The sequence below is a fragment of the Lissotriton vulgaris genome, chromosome 2_1 (genome assembly GCF_964263255.1).
Source record: "Lissotriton vulgaris chromosome 2_1, aLisVul1.2, whole genome shotgun sequence".
NCBI lineage: Eukaryota > Metazoa > Chordata > Amphibia > Caudata > Salamandridae > Lissotriton > Lissotriton vulgaris.
Genome location: NC_141687.1, coordinates 1,103,423,375 through 1,103,445,490, shown reverse-complemented (window position 1 = coordinate 1,103,445,490; position 22,116 = coordinate 1,103,423,375). Strand labels below are relative to the sequence as shown.

Genomic DNA, 22,116 nt, shown 5'->3' with positions numbered 1-22,116 from the left:
GCACACTGAAGCAGCTACGAGCGGCACCCGCGAAGCGGGGGCCGCGAGCTGTAATAGTGCTGTTAGCCAATCAGCAGGCAATGGAGCAGGCAACCAACTGAGGCGGAGCAGGGGCGGGAAGAGACTCCAGGTGCGCTCAGGTCTCCACGCACTGAACCCTGGGTCTCGCAGTCCCAGCCCCTGTCAAGCAGCCTCCGACGTGAAGAGATGAAAGAGCCTGTCTCCTTGGCTTCCCGGAGCAACAGGCAGCAGGCAGTTAGTAGGCGAGGGAAATGTCTGAAAACAAAAGCACACTGAAGCAGCTACGAGCGGCACCCGCGAAGCGGGGGCCGCGAGCTGTAATAGTGCTGTTAGCCAATCAGCAGGCAATGGAGCAGGCAACCAACTGAGGCGGAGCAGGGGCGGGAAGAGACTCCAGGTGCGCTCAGGTCTCCACGCGCTGAACCCTGGGTCTCGCAGTCCCAGCCCCTGTCAAGCAGCCTCCGACGTGAAGAGATGAAAGAGCCTGTCTCCTTGGCTTCCCGGAGCAACAGGCAGCAGGCAGTTAGTAGGCGAGGGAAATGTCTGAAAACAAAAGCACACTGAAGCAGCTACGAGCGGCACCCGCGAAGCGGGGGCCGCGAGCTGTAATAGTGCTGTTAGCCAATCAGCAGGCAATGGAGCAGGCAACCAACTGAGGCGGAGCAGGGGCGGGAAGAGACTCCAGGTGCGCTCAGGTCTCCACGCGCTGAATCCTGGGTCTCGCAGTCCCAGCCCCTGTCAAGCAGCCTCCGACGTGAAGAGATGAAAGAGCCTGTCTCCTTGGCTTCCCGGAGCAACAGGCAGCAGGCAGTTAGTAGGCGAGGGAAATGTCTGAAAACAAAAGCACACTGAAGCAGCTACGAGCGGCTCCCGCGAAGCGGGGGCCGCGAGCTGTAATAGTGCTGTTAGCCAATCAGCAGGCAATGGAGCAGGCAACCAACTGAGGCGGAGCAGGGGCGGGAAGAGACTCCAGGTGCGCTCAGGTCTCCACGCGCTGAACCCTGGGTCTCGCAGTCCCAGCCCCTGTCAAGCAGCCTCCGACGTGAAGAGATGAAAGAGCCTGTCTCCTTGGCTTCCCGGAGCAACAGGCAGCAGGCAGTTAGTAGGCGAGGGAAATGTCTGAAAACAAAAGCACACTGAAGCAGCTACGAGCGGCACCCGCGAAGCGGGGGCCGCGAGCTGTAATAGTGCTGTTAGCCAATCAGCAGGCAATGGAGCAGGCAACCAACTGAGGCGGAGCAGGGGCGGGAAGAGACTCCAGGTGCGCTCAGGTCTCCACGCGCTGAACCCTGGGTCTCGCAGTCCCAGCCCCTGTCAAGCAGCCTCCGACGTGAAGAGATGAAAGAGCCTGTCTCCTTGGCTTCCCGGAGCAACAGGCAGCAGGCAGTTAGTAGGCGAGGGAAATGTCTGAAAACAAAAGCACACTGAAGCAGCTACGAGCGGCACCCGCGAAGCGGGGGCCGCGAGCTGTAATAGTGCTGTTAGCCAATCAGCAGGCAATGGAGCAGGCAACCAACTGAGGCGGAGCAGGGGCGGGAAGAGACTCCAGGTGCGCTCAGGTCTCCACGCGCTGAACCCTGGGTCTCGCAGTCCCAGCCCCTGTCAAGCAGCCTCCGACGTGAAGAGATGAAAGAGCCTGTCTCCTTGGCTTCCCGGAGCAACAGGCAGCAGGCAGTTAGTAGGCGAGGGAAATGTCTGAAAACAAAAGCACACTGAAGCAGCTACGAGCGGAGTATATTCATTTTTATGATATTAGACCTCTACACCCACACTTTACACCAAAAAGGCTTTATCTACAGCGAGTGAGTAAAACAAGACCAAAAAGACATAAATCCAACATACACAAGTCAAGAAATTAATTTTTCAAGATTAAATTCAGTGCAACTGGGGCTATCTGGTTATAGTCTTATGATTTTGAAACCTGTTGATGCCACTTAGTAGCCCAACCCCCGGAGCAACAAATAAAACCTACCTTATGCTGACTACAGGACCACCACAAGACATACACTGCCTTATTACCCAGACAAAACACTAAGGGGGGGATTTACTAAGATTTTACACCGTGTTTGTGTCACAAAAGTGACACAAATCAACACAAATTTACTTTCCACGCTAAACTTGTTTAGCACTGGAAATAACATGAAAGTAATGCAAAGCAGCGCTTAGCACAGGTTTGCATTACTTAGTGTCAAGGGAGGGCACCCTTTCATTACAAAACCTATGCTAGACTCACAGAGACACCCTTGCACCACAGCACAAAGGTGTCTCTGTTGTGCACAGCAGCATATTTCAGTGCCGACACTAAGGAAAGGGGAGAGTGCCATATTTCAGTAAATGTGGGGAGGTGGGTTGACTCTTGGCCCCTTTTATTATTACCAGTACTGGCCATTGGTGAGAGGCTTTTGATTCTCTTGTTCTTCCCCCACTTATCTACTTAGAGTGTGACTACACAGAGCTCAGATGACCCGATAGAGGGGTAAGATTGTGAGCTGACCTCACAATATGATGTATATAGTAGAATTATCATCTCACATTTGCAGTGTCCCTTTTTTCACATGGCATGCAAATGTTGCATGCTGATGTCTATTACATATGCACTGCCCACCTACCTTGAAATGTCCCAACACATTTACTATTATTATTGTATTGCAGGTACCTAAGGGTCCGAATAGCAGTAAGGGTAGACATAGGTCAACCATATATTGCTGAATGGTACGCACATCTGCAGTGGCCACGCTTGTATCCTGTGTTTCCGTCCTGAAGAATGCCATGGACTCACATGAGCCATTAGGCAGAAACATGTTAACTGTATATTTGCTAATGGGGTACTAATTACCCTTATCCCCATGATTGGTTTTTATTACAAAGTGGTATTCCATGGAAACATAAAAGTCAGTTTGCATTATCACATTGGTTTTTAATGTTTATATTTCACGGGTCCATTCTTAAGTAGAAGTGCCTCCTTGAACCCAGGTGTAGGCCTGCTGTTCATCAAACCGGGTTTTTGAAAAGCGTGGGGAGTCCTATGACGAAGCATGACCCTGGCGGTGTGTGAAGACATCCCATCACATTGATGTGCCTGTCCAGGAGTAGATTGGTATGAGGTGGAGCATTGGTTTATATACATCTAAATCTCGGGTGGCTTTATTGTGTGAAAACTGCTGTGATTGGAGGCCAGCACACTGTTGAGGCCCTATAGCCTCTTGTTTCTTACCATGGATAGTTTTTAGGGTCTGTGTATTTGAATGCCCATGTACCACCCATGTAAAACCCCCATGGCGCAAAGTAATGCAAATCAGCATTTTGTGCTGCTTAACGTTACTTTTCCATACAAACTAACGCAAATACCAATTTCTGTAGGTTTGTTAATCTCCAAAAAGGTTTAACGTTAGTTTGACATTAAATAAGTAACGCTAACCCAACGGTAAACCTATGTGAAATTGGGCCGTAGGGTGATATGTATGGGTACGAGGGTGCCAGTATGAATGTTGGAATTGGTTGTAGCATTCTCTTTTAACATGAATCTGATATCCTGTCCTGATGTGAGGAGTTCCGCGCACATTCGCAAACACCTCCTTCGATGTTGCTCGTGCACTTGGCCTTTGTAAAGTGAAACTGGTGATGCCATGTATATGTGAGGTGAGAAAAAACATCTAGGGGCATATTACCAAGCAATAGCTATTGCTTGGTTAGAGACAAAATTTACCGCTGAGCTGCGGCGATTTTTACCGCAAATAAACCTTGGTATTACCAAGGTTTATCGCAAATGCGATAAAAATCACCACAAAGCATGAATATCGCTGAAAAGTCAGCGATATTCATGCATTACCGAGCTAATGCTCTTAGCCATGTTATCCACCTCCCATTGGATAACATGGCTAAGAACTGCTCAGGGCAGGTGTTAGCTTTTGGAGATATTCGCGCTTAGCTCGAATATCTCCAAAAGTTGGTAATAGGAGATAGCGATGTTAGCGACTATTTTCAGTCGCTAACATCTTGGCACGCCCACTTTGCATGTCATTAGTGATAAATATCACTGACATGCAAAGTGGGGCCCAAGATGGTCACTATCTCCTACTAGCTGTCGCTAACTGGTGTTAGCGACAGCTAGGTAATAGGGAGATAATTTTATCTCCGCTGTCTTGGCTTTTAAAGCCAAAAAGCGGAGATAAACCCCCTTGATAATATGCCCCCTAGTTTCCTCCTTCCCATTCCATATCTTCGTAGTCCAGATAAAGCAGAGACACTTGTGAGTCAAAGGGTGTGGCTTTTCGTGGAATTCATGGATTGTCAGACGTGTGCACTCACCTAGCGTGATGTAAGCAGGAACAGAGTGACAGAGCAGAGACTCTAAAGCACAAACAAAGGTAAAGGTCATGCTACATTTCTAATTCTAAATGTTTATTGCCTCGAATGGAGAAATGTGGAGTACGTTCTTGGAGAACTGATGTGTGCTCCTCCGTTCAAGTCTCCTTGGAAAAATCTGGTCCTAAGTAATAACATGTAAAAATGTGTTTGCGTATTGACCCCCTGAACTCCCCTTTGCAAAAAAGAAATCGCCAAGAAGCTGAACTAAGTTTAACATTCAATGAAAAAAATCAAGTTGCTGAGAACCAGTAGGTTTCAGTTAAATCCACAAACTTCTCTTAAAAGGAGATTTTCTTTTAGAAAGAACAAATGGAGAGAGAAAGAGAGAAAGAAGAAAAGTGAGGAGTATTTTTTTCTTTGTGTACATTATGGTCTATGACACACTCTGGACCAGATATACCCATTTCTCACACAGCGCAGTGCAGCAGTCGCAAACGCTGCACTGCGAGAGAGGCAGAGAGCATCACATTTCCTGAAATATGTCTGTCCTCCACTCTCCTTAGCACCAGTGCTGAAATGAGCTGCTGTGCGCCACGGAGACCCCTTTGTACCATGGCACAAGGGTATCTCTGTGAGTCAAGCATAGGTTTTGTAGTGGTAGGACCCTTTCAGCAGAAAATACTATGCTTAAACGAATTTTAAAAAAAATCCCACTTTGTATGTGTTCTGTACAGTGCAGCACACATGCAAAGTTGGAAAATAAAGGAGAAAAAAAGCATTTCTCATTCATAGTGCCTGGTTGAAGGGTGCACTATTTTCTGACGCTAACCCCTGCCTACTTTATTCAGTAAATTTGGTTTAGCATCAGAAACCTTTGGTGGTTGCATAGGAACGCCCATGCACCAGCCATGGTACTCCCCCTTGGCGCTAAGTAATGCAAAGCAGCGCTTTGCACTGCTTCGCATTACTTTAATGTTAGCACTGGAAAAAAAATCTGACAAAAATATGTTGCACTAATTCGCGTCACTTTTAAAATCTTAGTAAATCTGCCCCTCTGTATGCCGTTCGCAGATAAAGTAAGAGGAGAAAGCAATCAAAAGTGAGGAAAGAACACAGTAGCGAGAAAACATGAGACAGACCTGAACAAGCACACACCACTTCTGCCTTCCTCATATCTGCTGTTTTACTTGATGTTTCAGTGTGATCTAACCTATGTAATAACAATTCGTGAGTATGTGTCCGGGAAATATTGTAAGACTGCAATTGAGCAACTGAAGTAGCCCGTTAAGATGGACACATAGAGCATGCTAGCATTTTGTCTTTTGGGTAAGCTACTTCCTCACTCGCTAAGACTCCTTTTGCTATCCTCCTCATTGACCACTCTGGCTACAAGGTCGTAGGCCATCCCATTATGTCTCCAACCTCATAGACAAGAACCTTGGTCTTAAACATTTCAAACTATTCCTTCAAAAACGTCAACATTGATCAACAACCAACTTGCCTCCCTCCTACCCACCAACTAAAAACATAAACCAATTTCTAGAATATTAATTTGACACTAACATTTCAGTCTGTCATCCCACATTCCCCATCACATAGCACATCAAGCATGTTTCTTGACTCTGGTCATACACATGGTGCGGGCAGATAAAAACGGAATTCTGCCAATTCAAAAAACGGAAACAGATGGTCCTTGGCACACTAAAATGTTCCCACAACACATGTCAAACTAATCTATGGCTACTTTCAAAATCCAGAGCTGGCACTTGATCATGTAATAAAACCTATAGAATATGTGGCCAGTATCCTTCCCTTGCTTGAAGTTGTCACTAACAAGGACAATGACTATTGTTAAGTCCCTTCTTTGAAATACACGCACTACCCCATCATCTAAACCATTAATGACCACAACCTCAAGAACAACACCTCCACAAAGATAATTTGACTAATCTCTTCCAAAAAATAACCATATATTCAAATAGCCTATTCAAATACTGCTTCATCACCCAACTACCCTGCCTTGGCAAAATCTTGAATAAAAAGTCAGCGGAACTTCATTGCACATGAAAAAAGACAAAAACCAACTGGTACGTTAGTACCAGACTGAGTTACATCCCAGTTGCAGTACTAAGTAGGTTCCTTCTATCACTGGAGGGGGATTCCTGCCAAGCCTTTTCTTGTACGAGTGTGTAGAATTTGATATGGTGCCCGCCTGGACCTTGTGACTCTGCTCTCTTAGCACATTGACATTGCTGTTAATGATCTCTTAGAGTCTGCCTCTTCGCCTTCCCGCTCAAAGACACTCAGTCTACTCTATGTACAAAAATGTTACCTTTAGGGTATCTACACCCCCAATATGACCACTTTCTGTGGGAAGTGCACACAACCCTGACCCAGTGAATCTAATTCCAGCAAAAACCAGGATATGGTGGAATTCTAGTTTTCGTTTTCACATCAGGTAGGCCACTTTAGGGGTGGAACTAGCCTGATAGGGAACACACCTCCTGAATAGCTCATTTTTTCACTTCTCCTGGGGCCAAATGGGCCTGGGTAGTGGTTGGCATTTCCATTATCTGGGGGAAGCCTGTGCGGCATATCAAAGGCAACAGAGGCCTCTGAAGCCTCCTGCCTGGATATACTGATTACTTAGCCATCCTGCTTGAAGGAGGTGACAGCACCTCTGACCAGAGCAGGCATTGTTTTTGCCCTCAGAGAGCATGGGCTTTCACCTGCAAGGGGTCAGAAACCTGTCTGTGATTGCAGGTTGGTCTACACTAGTCAGCCAGTGCACTAGAGGTTGGTAGGGTTTCAGGGGGCACCTCCAAGGTGCCCTCTGGGTGCATGTATTAATAAATGATCACTGGAATCAGGGTGGGTTTATTAATACAAGATGTTTCATACCAAATATCTTAGGTTTCAGTGAAGCCATCCTGTAGCTGGGGAATTTATAATAACCAGTGCCCAGAATATTTACTCAAGATGGCTTCCCTGATCACTGGTAATGTCCAAGAATCGACTTTGACACCACAGGGGCATATCTGCTGATGCAGATATGCAAACACATGTAATATAATGCACCCTGCCTTAGGGCTGTAACCTGCTGTAGGGGTGACTTACTAATATTACATGCAGTATCGGCAGACATGGTACGAGGTTTGCGATGGCAGTGTGGGTGAGTATGTTGAGGGGTCACCTAGGGTGGCACAATACATAATGCAGCCCGTTGGGACCCTCTTTAATACCCATGTCCTAGGCACCTGGGATGCCATTTACTAGGGACTTACAGGGGTTCTAAAGGCATTGCAATTGGGTGGAACAATTGTACAGTTTTAGAGAACGAAATCTGGCATTGGGGAGCTGGATAGCAGGAAATCAGTGCACTTCAGTCAAAATTGCATCAATTAGCAGGAAAATGTGGGGGTGACCATGACAAAAAGGAGCACTTTCCTTCAATATGGACATGTGCAAAGCTTTACTAACTGGCAAATCATGCTCTGCCTTGGCTCCAAAGAAGGCCATACGCCATGCAGGCGCTCAACTATCCGCAGGTCATCTGAAACACGATAAGAGCACAACTCTAACTCACACGCACATAGTCAAGTAGTAACCGTATAGGCTGCATCACAGACAAGACACTTACATCCACTGCACTCCCAGGGAGTAGCATGCTATCCATCCACAAGCGTCATTTGGGTGCTCATCAGAGGTAAGGATGACTATAAATGCTAATACATTGCTACATCCTAACAACTGAGTTAACACTCTGGTCTAGCCCTTCATATGTTTCTTAGTTGTAACCCCCCCACCCCGCACCCTACCACCCCCTACAAACAAGTCAAACTAGTAGATTAACAGGTATTTTGGCTTGGGTCACCAAAGCCTTTCTTTTATTGTACTTTTTCATAACTGTAGATCCAGAGTTACCAGGGAAAGGACCTGTTGGATGTTCTCACCTGGGAATGACCTTCCCCTCTTTACCCAAACTCGCCACGAGGACATTCGATTCCCAAAAGGCAGTCATGCCTTACTGATGTACCCCTCGCCCCTCAGGTTCAATTAATCAACTAATTTATGTCTCGCCCCATCCCTCAGTCTCACCTCTGACTTCATGTGACCCACCCACCAAGATACATTGTCTGCTCATTGTTGTCTGCCCTCTGACGTCACAGACTACAAAGTAATAAACTGTCTAAATTCACGAAAAAAATTAGCCCTGTTAGTGTACATTTCGTTTGGAAACTCATGCTTTCCCTACAGCGCCTCTTCTGGTCGCTATGTGCAGCAATCTATTGTTCCAACGGCTGGAACGGCACTTCAAAAACGACTGCAGATAAAATTGAATGTGGCGAGCCCTGGTAGAGGGTCGAGCTCGCACTTTGCGCTCGATTGGTGAAATGTGGGACGTGTGCTCCACATGTTACCATCCGCTGTTGGTTTGCAGTCCAGTCATGGTGATCAATGCCCTGCGCGTCACCTGCTGAGGGCACCCGCGAGGGCTCCAGCATCACCAGCAGATAAGGCACCGTCCACAGGTGACACGTCTGCCTGGTCTAAAGTCCGGGAAGGCGCCTTCTGGTCTTCCTCTGGGCGCTATATCCAGAGAAGAGGGTGTTTGCTCTCATATAAATACCAGCGAGGCAGAAGGGGCTGGTACCGGCAGAGGCCAGCCAGCAGCTGTAGAGTCCAGAGGTGAGTTGTGGAAGAGGGGGTTGCGAGGGTCCTGTGAATGCCTGAGATCCAGATGTTATGGTGCGGGGTTATTCTTGTCCTTGAAGGTGCACATCTGCACTCCAGGTACAGGAGAGGTGAGGTCCGCTGCTTTAAGGGGGTTGGGGCACTTAACCGGAAGTCGCACTGCCCTGATAGGGGCTTCTGACTTGGGGGGCGGTGGAGGATGGGGCAGAGAAGCTACAGACACAATTCAGTGCTGGAGCGAGGTTTCTAGCTGAGCAGGTTGTGAAAGTCGACATCTGGGCTGTGAGATTCGAGCACTGTAGACTGGGGCTTGGGGCTGATGAGTGGGGGTGCGGGGGCCTGCCCTGAGCTCCAGGGACACGTCAGTGAGTCGGGGTGCTGGCTGAGACACCAGAGCACCTCAGACACCGCAGTGATGAGTGATGCTTCCTGAGGGAGGGGCGAGTGTGTGAGATCAGATATTGCAGTTATGGGAGAGGCTCTGCTTGGGGCATCTTCCATTCCTCGTGATATCAGGTGGGGGGTCTGACACAGAGGGAGGGAGGTTCACTGAGCCACACCCTTCAGTTATGTTACGTTAATGGATATATTACTTGATAAAGCGCAGCGAATCGCGCTTGAAGGGCCATATCGGCGCTGAAGCAACAAACAGAGAAGCAGCCATTAGAACAACCAGGTCTTAAGATGTTTTTTTAAACCCGAAAACTCCGTGCATGCCCTGACGAACAAGGGAAGCTTGTTCTAGTGGTAGGGGCCAGATAAGAAAAAGCTGGTCCACCAAACCTACACGTAGGAATACGCAGAGGAGAGAGAAGAACTTGACTCCTTGATCTAAGATTTCTTATAGGAAGATATGGAATCAGTTTGTCCTGTAGATATTTTGGTCCATTGCCTGACAAAGATTTATATCTCAGGCAGATGAGCTTGAAAATGTCTCTTTTCCTTATGGGAGCCGTGGCCAGTGGTAAAGGCCGGTGGTTAAGGGCTGACCTGTGAGCACACTGAAGATGGGGAACACTTGGATGGAGTGAGCAGCATGGCTGGGGCGCCTGAGATACTACAGTGATAGGAGCCGACTCCTGACAGGCCAGGATGGGTCCGGCCACTAAAGCCCACAGAGACACTGCGCTGGACTGCGGGGCTTCAGACAGCGAATTCCTAGTCATGCGTGGGTTGGTGTTTCAGCAGACTGAGGTGTTTGATGGAGGGATCTGTGGTTATGTTGTTGGGAACTCGACATAAAGGGAGCCCTCTCCCACCAGTGGCTGCAGCCTTTTGGACTCTAGGCCCCTCCTCTCCACTCTTATACTAAGCTCAATATTTTCCCTCTCAGGTTCCACCCCCGAAGCTCCTTTCGAAGCTGAAGATGTTTCTGAGATCCATTGGCGTCGTGTTGGCCTTGCTGGCCATTACAGGTAAGAGCAGAATCTTTGGCTTCTGACGTCATCCTTAGTTGCTGAGCACTTAACCAGGGTTGGCTTGAGATCACAAATAGGCCTGGACACGCTAAAAAGTGGCCCACATTTGCATATTGACTTTCCGCAAAACACTGCTTCAACGAAGTTTTATGAAAACAGGGGGGAGGAGGGTGGTCTCCTACAGAGACAAGTTTTCTTAACTTCACTTAGGTAAAAATAAATACAGGTATTAGTTCACATTGGTGAAACACACCTGAAAACAAGTGAGACCACTTGTGCTCAGGCCCCTTGCCCCGCTCAATCTGCATACACTAATGGGCTAGTCCAGCAAGAGAAAGGGACACTCCAAGAGGGGAAGTCTTACCGGGGCACTTGTTTTCTGGTTTCATGCTCCACACCCCTTAACTGCTGGTCCATCTCACCCTCTTTCTAAAGGGAGGAGCAGGGCGTTAAGTGGGTCGGGTCCTGCCAGTGCTCAGCACCGTCAGTTCTAACTAAAAAGCAGGCGCTGGGACGGGTCCCTACCAGGCTCTCCATTTCTGACATCACCCTCAGGGTGAAAAAAAAACCTTAACTCTGCAGCAGTACCACCCTTCACTGCCTGTGATGTAGCTTCTAGGAGCCTCTTTATAGTTCTTTCACATGCTCATCATTTCAGAACAGAAGCATTCTCAATATTACATACCACGAAGCCATAGTTGTGGATTATTTCTCTTACGCAACTAACAACCATTGACAAAGCCAATTGGCCTGGCTTGTTGTAGGTGTAATGTTACTTGTTGTATTATATATCTGGATCTAACGAAGAAGCAAACTACCACTCGGGCGACACGCTATGCTAAGCACAGGATTTAAGTTGCCGTGTTTTTAAGCCACGCCATTAAATACATTGGTCATGCCTCTTTAAGAGTTCCCCCCAGTTTTTTCATCCCACTTAAGCCCTGGGAGGAGGATAGCAAATGCCTAGATTTCCATCCATGGGTCGGCTTTGCGGATGCAGAAAACACAGCCAGTTGTAATCTAAGGTCTGAGCTGTGTGATTCCTGGGCGCCTTCACATATCACACCCCAGATGTGGCATTTAGTTTGCTCTATACCCTGGCAAGGGCAGGTAAGATTCCTTTCCATGTATATTCCAAAGGTTCATAGTTCTTATGTTGTCTATTCTGCTTCCAAAGCTCCCTGTAGATGCAAGCAACCTCAATGGGTATCTCACATGCATAACCCGATTGGTCAATTACAGCACCTTCATGCATGTAAACTATTCAGCACTAATCCTTCATACGTAATTATAGATGTTGGCCTGAAATTCAGCAGAAAGTGCAACATTTGATGTGATGAAGAGAAGCCCTAGGTAAAATGATATTCTGACTTGAGGGTGCACCCCTGCCCATGCAGTAAGGCTTGTTTTAGCCCATTGAATGTAACCTTATGCTGCCTTGTGCCGTTCATTATGGATCCATAGGTCAGCCTTTGTAGCAACCTTATTGTAGAACTGTCTCTTTGTGAAGTGTACTCCAAAAAGAACAGTAGACTGGTGGTCCTCATAAAGCAGATAATGTATGGATTCTTTCTCAAGTGCCTTTGTTCCTGTTTATTGTTCCCACAGGGTCCTGCACAGATGTGGGCACTGCTGAGGTGGAAGATGGCTTCTGGGATAACTTAAAAGAACTAAGCAGCAGCGCGAAGCGGGCAGCGCAACAGATCCAGGAATCGCAAATCAGCAAACAGTTCAAGTAAGCATTGTCTGACAGTACGAACAAAAAAATCCACCTTTATCAATGACCAGTCACTATCCCTCATGCATTTCCCGTTGCTTACAATAATGACTCCAAGCCAAATTGTTAGTAATCCTTACACTACTCCCTATTTTTGTAGATACTTACACTACAGATATTGTTCTACAGTTTCTTAGGATAAGCCGCATTGTGACATGGTTACGGATTCTTAAAGCCCCATGGTTAAATATCTTTAAATCAACCCTAACCATTGAAATCTCCACGGTGGCTTTATTTTTACCGACCCATTAGCCAGATCTCTAAGCTCAACTTCTTACGACCAAGGCCAGTTGTCAGATATGGCACCAACAAGCCCCTTTGTTGTATGTCCCTCAACCGCGTCCTGTTCCAGAACTCTTTCAACCTAGTCAAATTGTTTGGAATCCATACACAAAACTGTCCTGTGCAGACATAGCATCTGGCCCCTTTCTAGATGTCCCCCAGTCAAGCACAGTCATTGGAAATCGTCCAAAGAGCAGGGATGCTGATATTCCTATTAACTGTAGGTTTTCCACCAAGCAAAGTTGATTGGGTCCCATTGTTGAATGTCCTTCAGTCCTTCCCTATCATCCTTCATCGTGGTCCATTGTTAGACATCTTTCTAGCAATTCCTCTCCTTTGGAAACTGTCCACGAGGACCCCTGTTGAAAACAAATACATCTTTTCATTGTGGATATGCCCCATTCAAACCCAATTCATATTTTTAATGTAACTTGCAGTCTGTCTTTAACGTCATCGTTAGATGCCCCTTTTTAAGCCCATGTGTTCAGAAATGCCTTTGCAAAGCTCAGTTGATAGACACGCATAGGCTAATCTTTCGTATTAAAACTCCATGCTTGAATGTTATCCACCCCGTCTTTCTTTTTGGGGATTAAAAAGTCGATTTTAGTGGAAGCTTTCACGAGCACTGGTTTCCTGCTTTAGGTTAGGTAGTGTCTTCAAAGTCTCATACCCCGACTCACATCCTCAAGAGCCATAATTAGGTTCTAATTTGTCCTTTGTCTGCCCTTTAAACCTTTTTCTTTTTTACTTATTTTTTGTTAAACAGTTGCTCAGTGCTACAGTAAGCATAAATGGGTTATCATGTACAGAATAGACATAAAAGATCAAAGTACAGTACGAGTGGCATAACCACTAGGATACATAAGGATAAGAATTGTGCATACCGTTGTTAGCAATGCTATATGATGGAATCAGTTCCGCACTCAAGGTATGGTCCACCCCTTTGTGAGGGCTTCCTCTTTTCCCTGTATATGCACTAACTATCCCAGACTTTCTCCCATTTTTTGGGCTGCCCTGACTCTGGTACACCACATGTTTAGCCCTTTGGCACCATTCCCCGCCAGCTTCCCATTCCGCAATGCGTGTCATCCCACTCACCCCCCTGGCCTGGGCTAAAGTTCTCTTGGCAATCCTAGAGGCCAACGTAAGCCATATTTCTTTTATTTAGGCCACTCCTCTTCGCCACGTATACATAGGACGTGCCACCTGGCCATCAGTGGCATGTTGAATCCAGTGGCTTTGGCCATAATTTGAACCACCCCCCTCCAGTAGCATTGTATTTCCGGTCATTCCCAGATTATGTCAAAAAGAAACCTGTCTCACCCCAACCCCTAGCACATAGGGTGGTGTCGCTATTCCCAAGGCGATGCAGAAGCGTCCTGTAATAGTATGATCTATGGAGTATTCGCAATTCAATGAGGTGGCACAGAGCCCATATGGCCATCTCTCTGGGACTTTGTACAGCCTCCAACCAATCCTCCTCTTCTATAAGTCCAAGGTCTCCCTCTCATGCTTCCCGCAGCTTCTGCAGAGGGTCGGGGGAATTATTCAACAAGTTCTTATAGGTTAAGGATACCGCCCTCTCTGTCATGGGGTTCAAGAGAAGCCGATCCTCTAAAGTTGCCGACTTTGGTAATTGCTCCATCTCCAGTATGTGGTGCCTAAGAGCGTGACCCAATTGTAAATATTTAAAACTTTATGATTCAGCAATCTCATACTGCTGCAGTAGACCCTCAAATCTGAGTAATGCTTGCCCTTTCCACCCCCCCAGTAGTTAGAATGTCTGTTAGTTTCTGTTTGGAGAACCCCTTCAGATCCCGAACCGCAGAAGGTCTCTGTCTGTCAGTTTGTTGTCCCATCCCAGGAATCTAGTGGCTTCTCACCATGTCCTTATCATCAGCTGTGTAGGGTATGGTAGGGCGCGCTCATGTCCTTTTCGATAACGCAGAGAGGAGAAGCCCGAGTACTGAGCCTGCCCTGTACGCAGGCTCAGTACTGTCCGAGAACACCCAGTCATTTATTAGTATTTACTATCAATTGTGCCACCCAGTAATATCTTGGACCGCCAGACCCCCTTCATATACCCCTCTCTGGAGCTTGCAGAGTGTGGTTCTTGAACGGCCCCCGTCCCACAGGAGTAGCCGTATTGAGCCATTAACGTTCTTAAAGAAGTCAGGGGAGATTTTATATGGGGTATTCTGTAAAACATACAGCAATTTTGGGAGGGTCATCATCTTAAAGAACACCTACCTGCCTATCAGGGAGATCGGAAGCATTCTCCAGTGGGCAACATCATTTCAGAGGCGGTCCAGCCGCGGGAAGCGGTTCCTTTTCAGAAATTCTTCTGAGTCTCTGGTAATGTAGATGCCCAAGTATCAGAAGCCATCTTGCACTATTTAGGCTGTACATCTCAAAGTCAGTCTGGGGATACCGCCCTTTATGGGAAAAATTAGGGACTTTTCCCAGTTAATTTCATAGCCAGGGTATCCCTTAAAAGTTGGAAGATGTGCAAGGTGCTATCCACTGTGGAGCAGGGCTGTGGGGCATCTAACAGGATATCAGCAGCATATAGAGAGATCCTGTCTTCCCAGTCCCGGCCTCTGTTGATATCTTGTATAAGAAAGTCCTGGTGAACCCATGCCACTAGAGGTTCAAGGGCAAATATCATTGAGGCAGTGAGCAGGCCTGCCTTGTGCCCCCATGAAAAACAAAGGGTCATAACAGTTCATTATTGACCCACACCTGTTCCAGTGGGTCTTGATATAGAAGCTGGATCCATTTACAATATCGAGGTCCAAAGTCTAGCGTTATCTGAGCAGCAAAGTGATGGCTCCATTCAGTGCTATTAAATGCCATCTGAGCATCCAATAAGAGCAATACGGCCTGTTCAGCTTGTGTAGCCTCAGTCATATGAGGTACTCCTAAGAAAGACCTCAGGTGTAATTGGATACCCCTGTGTGGCATAAAGCCAGACTGATCTGGATGTATCACTGTAGTTATAACTGGCTGCAGTCTGTTGGCCAGGATCTTGGCCAGGAACTTTGTTTGCCTATCAATTTAACAACCAGGTTGGTCTGTAGAAGCTACAGGCTGCAGTTGGCTTTTCTTTTTGGGGATAACCACTATGTTAGCGGTTCTTTGATCTTCCGGCAGGCGACCCACCTCCTGGGCCTCCTTGAACATATTTAGCATGTGTTTTGCTACATTATTTGCACTCATATAGTTCCACTGGTAGGCTGTTAGGCCCTGCCTCCTTTCCTGACTGCAGGTCTCGGATTGCCTGTTTAACTTCTTTTGCACTTAGGTCTTTCTCCAAAGCTGCTCAATCTTTGCCTGAGAGAGCCGGAAGGGGGGGGGTGTTTTAGAAGGCCAACACCATCTTCCCCCACCCTAACAGTCGCAGACGTACTTATATATCTTCATAATATGTAGCAAACGACTCTGCTATCGTTGCACCTGCACAAAAACAATCATCATCTCAGAGCAGGCACCCTTGCAAAATGACGCAAAGATGTCTGTGCTGCTGCAAGGCTGATCTTTCTACGGAGGCACGGGGGCAAGGACAGGAATCCCCAGTTTCTTGTAGATGCAGTGTATTACTGCCCCTTATTTTGATGCATGGCAGTGCAGCAGAAATGCTAGCTTTGCTGCTATGCATCAGAATATTGTAAATAGGCCCTTAGAGTCTCTATCTAGTGCTGGGCCCATTGTCGCATTGGAGTCCCTTTCTAATATGAGGATCCCAGGGGCACTTCCATCAGGATAGCCCTAGGGCGGGAAAAGTCTCTGGGTGATACCTCTGCATGGTATATAGACTGAGCAGATGTTGAGCGTGTGCCTCTCCCAAGTACCCGTCTGTGCCACAAAGTGACCCAGCTGGTCAGTCCAAGTGCGTCAAGGGATATAAGGCACCGATTTTGTTAGCAATATGCCTGCGCCCCTCGAGTTGGTGATGAAACCCACTTGTACCAGTTGGGTGTAACCAAAATGATCCATGGCCTCATAATGGTTGCCCTTCAAGTGAGTCTCCTGTAGAAGAACTATGTCTGGGACGTCTCTACGGAGGTATTTTAGCACTAATATTAATTTAATTGTGTTGCCTAAGCCATTTAGGCACCACGTTAGGACCTTCACTGCTGAGTGAGGTGTACCATCTAGCGTGATATAGTGTACAGGGCTGTCTCCGCGTGTAATGGCAGAGTAAAAATCCTACCCTTTCCCAGCATGTCCCCGATCACTGTCCTTATGTGCCTATGCTCACTGAGCTGAAGAAAACAGAAGATAGAACAAAAACTGAAATGAATCTGATATACCCAATGTTGTAACTCCCCCAGCCTGCTACCCTGCACAGTAGGCTCAGAGCTGCCCACCACAAACCCAACATGTAGAGCGCCTGTTGTCCAAATGATATCATGCAATTATTTAGGGCTGGCCAGCACCACCTCGAGGGCTGCACTGGTATGATCATGTTACTGTACCCCTTTCGCCTTTCTTAGGTTCTCTGCTTCAAATATAACAGCATCATAAATCTACTCTCCCCCCTCCCGGAGTTCCCTTCGTCTCCTACCTGGGCAGGCAAATCCAATCACAAAATACCTGATGCAAAATCATGCAGCCACAATCCTTCTTTATCCTGGGTGTCTGACGGGTCGACCAGCTCCACTGAGTGACATGACATAGCTGTCAAGCCATGGAGTCCAGTTCTCAGCCCTTTCTCCAAGCCCCATCCTCGATCTGTCCCTCATTGCAAACAGGTCCCTCCTCTTCCAGCTAATCGATTGGGTGCCCTTCCCCCCTCTCGTTGAGACCGATGACCAGCAGTGTACCAACCCTCTCGAGGGGTGAAGTGCCACAATTTGCCTTTTGCCACATCTTCAAGCATTACTGGATGGAGCATCATGTACTTAAGTTCTTTGCCACAGAGTACTTTATTACCTTTTTCAAAGCTTCTGCGCTGGCACTGAACTTGCAGGGTGAAATCGGCAAAGAAGCGCACAGTAGCATTTTCATAGGTCTTGCTACCTTGTGTCCCTCTCACAGCATTTAAAGATCCTGGCTATAATTGTTAATGGAGAGGCTCCAGGTTTCAACTTTCGGACAGGCGCCATGAGTGCATGCTCAATAGAAAAGAAGTTCAAGAAGCGTTTAGTGTACACAGTATTGACTAAAAGGTCTTCTAGAAAGAGGTAAGCACTGAGCCCCTCCTTCTCCTTGGGAGCTCCTACTACCTTGATTTTATTCCTGCAAGCTCTGCCTTCTTGGTCTTCCAGTTTTGCTGCAATTATTGCATGTTTTTTTCGTGAGGTATTGCACTTGCTCATCCTGCTTTTTGGAAGTGGATTATAGCAAGTTAATATGGGATTAATATGGGATTTGGATGTATTCCCTTTTTGGGAAATCTTTTTAAAGTCTACTCTGTGGAGTTTAACATCGACAGTCGCAGTATCTAACATAGGTTCAATGGTACTCTTGAGGTCACATATGGCACCATGATGGCACTGGAAGGGCTCCCTCATTTCTGTTTGTTCTGCCTGTTCTCCAGGTGCCTCAGAGGCTGGCTTTGGTATGGCATATCTATCCATTTTGTTGGTCTGTGAGTGCACCACTCCCCTGGCCCTAACCATAGCCCGAAGGACAGTGTTGCCAGGTCCTCCTCACAGAGCATGCCAGACCCTGTTTTCAACTGCGCCTCTGGTGCCCAAGCGACACCACACTGGTAAATCGCTGTTTGGCTAAATCCTCACGTGGCACAACTAGTATCTGCAATTCCAGAGTGTCCTCCTCAGGACCCCCAGTTCTGGTTGCTTGTTTAGGGTTCGCTACAGCACCTTACTGTTTAGCCTTATGTGGGCCCCTCCGGGTTCCCAGTTTGATCTCCTGTCAAGTGGCAGGTCTAAGTTGGGTCATCGGTATGACATACAAGTGGGCCATCGCATCCAAAGGGCTGAGCCACTGCACCTCACAATTACTAGAAGCCATGGCCCCCTCCAGCCAAATCATGTACGGCTTCCTGATGCTCCTCTCAGTGCCCAGGCACAGCTTAGCACCCTGTCACACAGTGCTGTGTTTAAGGTGACATCTAGGCCTGTAGGTTGTTCCTCCGTCAGCGCATTCATGTTGCATCTGGAATCCCTCTTCAGGTTCTCGCAGGGCACTACCTAGTGCCGCATGGCTTCCTCCCAGTGCTCCCAACTCGCCAGTCCAGAAGTTGTGTAGGGGGGCAGGCCCCCAAAGGAGAAAGGGCACAAATAGGGAGGGCTGGGGAGAGAAGAGAACCAGGCACAGATCAATTGAGCTTGTTAAGCACATCGCTTTAATCACCACTGTAATGATCCATCGTCCAGCTGCCAGCCAGCAGTGTTCAGGAGGGGGTCATCACTCGTTTTCTTTGCAGCACAGCCCCTGGCACCACTCTGGTATGTTATTTTAGCCACCAGCTCTCCCCTGCACCCACGAGGCTGCCCTTTCCATTGCTAGAAATGGGAGCCCTATGATATTTTTGTATCCATGCACCTCCCTCAGTCACACCGGTCCCGGGGGCACAGGGTGTCTCTGCAATCTGTTCACTTTGCCCGGTAAGGCCCAATCTGTGATACGTCCCCCCCCCTGCACAGTGCAGCACGCATGCAAAGTCGGAAAAGGAAGGACAATCTACTGTTTTTAGTAAATTAGGTTTAGCATGAGAAACCTTAGGTGGTTTCATGGGAATGCCCGTGTACCACCCTTGGTGAAGCAGCGCTATGCACTACTCCGCATTACTTTAACATTATTTCCAGCACTAAACAAGTTTAGCGCTGGAAAGTTAATTAGGAAAAAAAGTTTTTGCACCTTTTTGCGTCATTTGGGTGATGCAAACACGGCGCAAAATCTTAGTAAATCTCCCTCTAAGTGCGCAGCAATCTTGGCTGGTGCCAAGCCATGCCCCTGCAATTAAAATCTTTAACCTCACCTCTCCTTTTTATGGCCACAAGCTCTGAGGTTTCTTAACGTACCTCTACAATATTCCACTAACATGTCTTCTAAATTTAAATGCCTGTTCCAGCTTTGATAGCATTCTAGTTTTATTTTGAAGACTATGGGTTTCATATACCCTTTTTGCTTCTATTATCTGCATATCTCAGCAGTGACAGGGAGCTTTCAGCCATATCACAATTCTCTAACCTCTAGTGCTGCTCACACCAGCTTTGAGGCTTTGGTTTTGACACACAGTTCTAGACTAACAGTTGGTCCATTTCCTTGGACAGACTGCATAAGATCACTGGGTTCCGGGACCCCATTGTCCCAGTGCCATGCCCTCGCCAGCGCCCCTCTATTCCATGACTCTACTGAGTAACCCACCCGGTTGTTATACTTACTGAGTAAGGGATCTAAGTAAAATGATTGTATAGTTCAACCTTAGAGAATTGAGCTAGTTGAGAAACTTCCAAGACCATTTTGGATTTTATTGTTCAATAGAAGAAATTTTAGGATGCAGATATTGGAGGAAGAGGAGAGAGGAAAGGGGAAAAAAGGTTAGCTGTCATATACTAAAAATATAGGATATTTCATCTGAATTAGTAATATTGATCAATTTTTTAATTGTTGTTCCTTAGCACCCTCCTTCAGGAAAACCTCCATGATGTTCCTCTTTATGCTGCACACCTACAAAGCCAGCTAGTTCCTTTCATCGCCCAGCTCCATGCACGGCTCTCCCAAGACTCAGAGAAACTAAAGGAGCAGATACGCCTGGAGCTGGAGGAGTTACGCTTGAAGGTGTCACCATATGCAGATGATATCCACAAGCAGCTTAACAGGAACATCGATGAGCTACAGCTGAAGCTGACTCCATATGCTGAGGAGTTTGCTAGTCGGGTACAGGAAAATGCAGGGGAGATTCGTCAGGTGCTCACCCCATATGCCGAGGAACTTGCCACTCGTGTCCAGAAAAATGCAGAGGAGCTTAGTCTCCAGCTCACCCCATACACTGAGGAGCTTCAAGCTAGACTCAAGGAAAATATGAATAACTTCCAGGCAGCATTCATTCCGTATGCTGAGGAGCTTGAGGCCAGACTTCAGGAAAATGTTGACCACCTCCAAGCAGTGATCAAGCCATACACTGAGGATCTTGAGGCCAAACTCCAGGAAAAGATGAACAGCCTCCAGACTGAACTCTCACCATATGCCGAACAGCTTCAGGCCAAACTGCAAGAAAATGTGGGCAATCTGCATTTGGCCCTTAGCCCGTATGCTGAGAAACTTCAGGGAAAGATCTGTGAAAAAGCACAGCAGATGAAGAAGAACCTGAGCCCTTACAGTGATGAGGTCCTGGCGAAGATTGAGAAGAACATTGAGGAGCTGCAGAAGCATTTGACACCGTACGCACAGAATGTCCAAGAACACCTCAACCAAAAGATTGAGATCATGGCCTTCCAGATGCAGAAAAACATAGAGGATATGAGAACCAAGTTCTCTGTCAATGTGGAAGACATGAGACAGCAAATACTCTCCTCCACCAACCAAATCAAAGAGAAACTTCACTTGGACGACATTGGGCAGAATTTATCACCGTACTTGGAAGACTTTAACAAGAAAGTGAACCAGAGGATCGAGGAGTTCAGCCTGTCAGCTTCCCCATATGGAGAGGATCTAAAAACAATGATCATCCAGAGAGCTGAAGAGATGAGGAGGAATCTGGATCCATACACTAGTCAAATCCAGGATGAGTTGGACATGCTTGAAAGGGGCGTAAGGGATAAGATCATCTCCTTCCTGAACAGGTATGAACAGGCTGAGAACTGATGGGCCCATCGACCGGCACTAATATTCGGAAGAACCCACTGTTATTTAACAGACAACACATCCATGCTCATTAGCAGATTTAATAATAAGGCTGTGCAGAAACTCCAAACTCCATTCCTGAGAATATTTGCAAAATAAAATAATGAAACATCCTCTTCAAAGCTGCACATGACCAATAAAATAGATTTTGTGAACCACAGTTCAAGCCTGGTTAATGTGTCTACTGTTGAATTGTTTCTCTTGTTGAATAGCTGGAATGTGCCCCCCTGACATTATCCTATATACATTTGTTTAGTTCGAGGCTAAGGTTAGGGGCTATGGTTTGTGGTTGTGATGAGGGTTTGGAATAGGGTCTTTGGGACTGGGTTAGAATAAATTAATATTTATGTTGGGGTAGAAGGTTGGGAATCAGGACTAAGGCTGGTGTTAGATGGTTAGGGTTAGAGTTAGGGTTTTAATTAGGGGTTAGGGCAGAGGGTTGCAATTGAGTTTAGGGTTTTAAGGCTATGGGAGCTGGCAATGAAAAGGCATTGACAATAATATGGTGCTGATTGTGGTGGTAAATAACAAATTGATATGTAAAGTCATGAAGATGAGTAGGCCACAATGTAATTGTGGATGGTGCAGTGGTTACAGCTGATTTGACATATTTAATGATGCAACCTGTGCAGTAGATGCAGTCCACTGTTAAATTGCTGCTTCACTGCACCCACGGGCGAGGGAAGGACCACAAAAAAGAACTTTCTACATTTCTTATAATTTGACTAGACTCACAGCAAGAGGACTCACTTACTAGCAATGGTGTGAACAGGGAATGCACATGTGTATTTGTTCACT

General features: G+C 46.9%; 1 protein-coding gene across 1 annotated transcript; it reads left to right on the top strand.

Moving 5' to 3' along the window:
* The first annotated feature begins 8,866 nt into the window (after positions 1 to 8,866).
* LOC147731669 (uncharacterized) lies at positions 8,867 to 21,478 on the top strand. The gene is made up of 4 exons (XM_086956809.1): positions 8,867 to 9,018; positions 10,358 to 10,439; positions 12,051 to 12,177; positions 20,094 to 21,478. The coding sequence occupies exons 2-4, from the start codon at positions 10,391 to 10,393 to the stop codon at positions 21,277 to 21,279; spliced, it is 1,362 nt and encodes a 453-aa protein (XP_086812935.1). The 5' UTR covers positions 8,867 to 9,018; positions 10,358 to 10,390; the 3' UTR covers positions 21,280 to 21,478.
* The last annotated feature ends 638 nt before the right edge of the window (positions 21,479 to 22,116 follow it).

Coding starts and splice junctions, on each gene's coding strand:
- LOC147731669 (XM_086956809.1), top strand. CDS start 10,391: ATGTTTCTGAGATCCATTGGCGTCGTGTTGGCCTTGCTGGCCATTACA. Junction 10,440..12,050: donor GGCCTTGCTGGCCATTACAG/GTAAGAGCAGAA, acceptor TTGTTCCCACAG/GGTCCTGCACAGATGTGGGC. Junction 12,178..20,093: donor CAAATCAGCAAACAGTTCAA/GTAAGCATTGTC, acceptor GTTGTTCCTTAG/CACCCTCCTTCAGGAAAACC.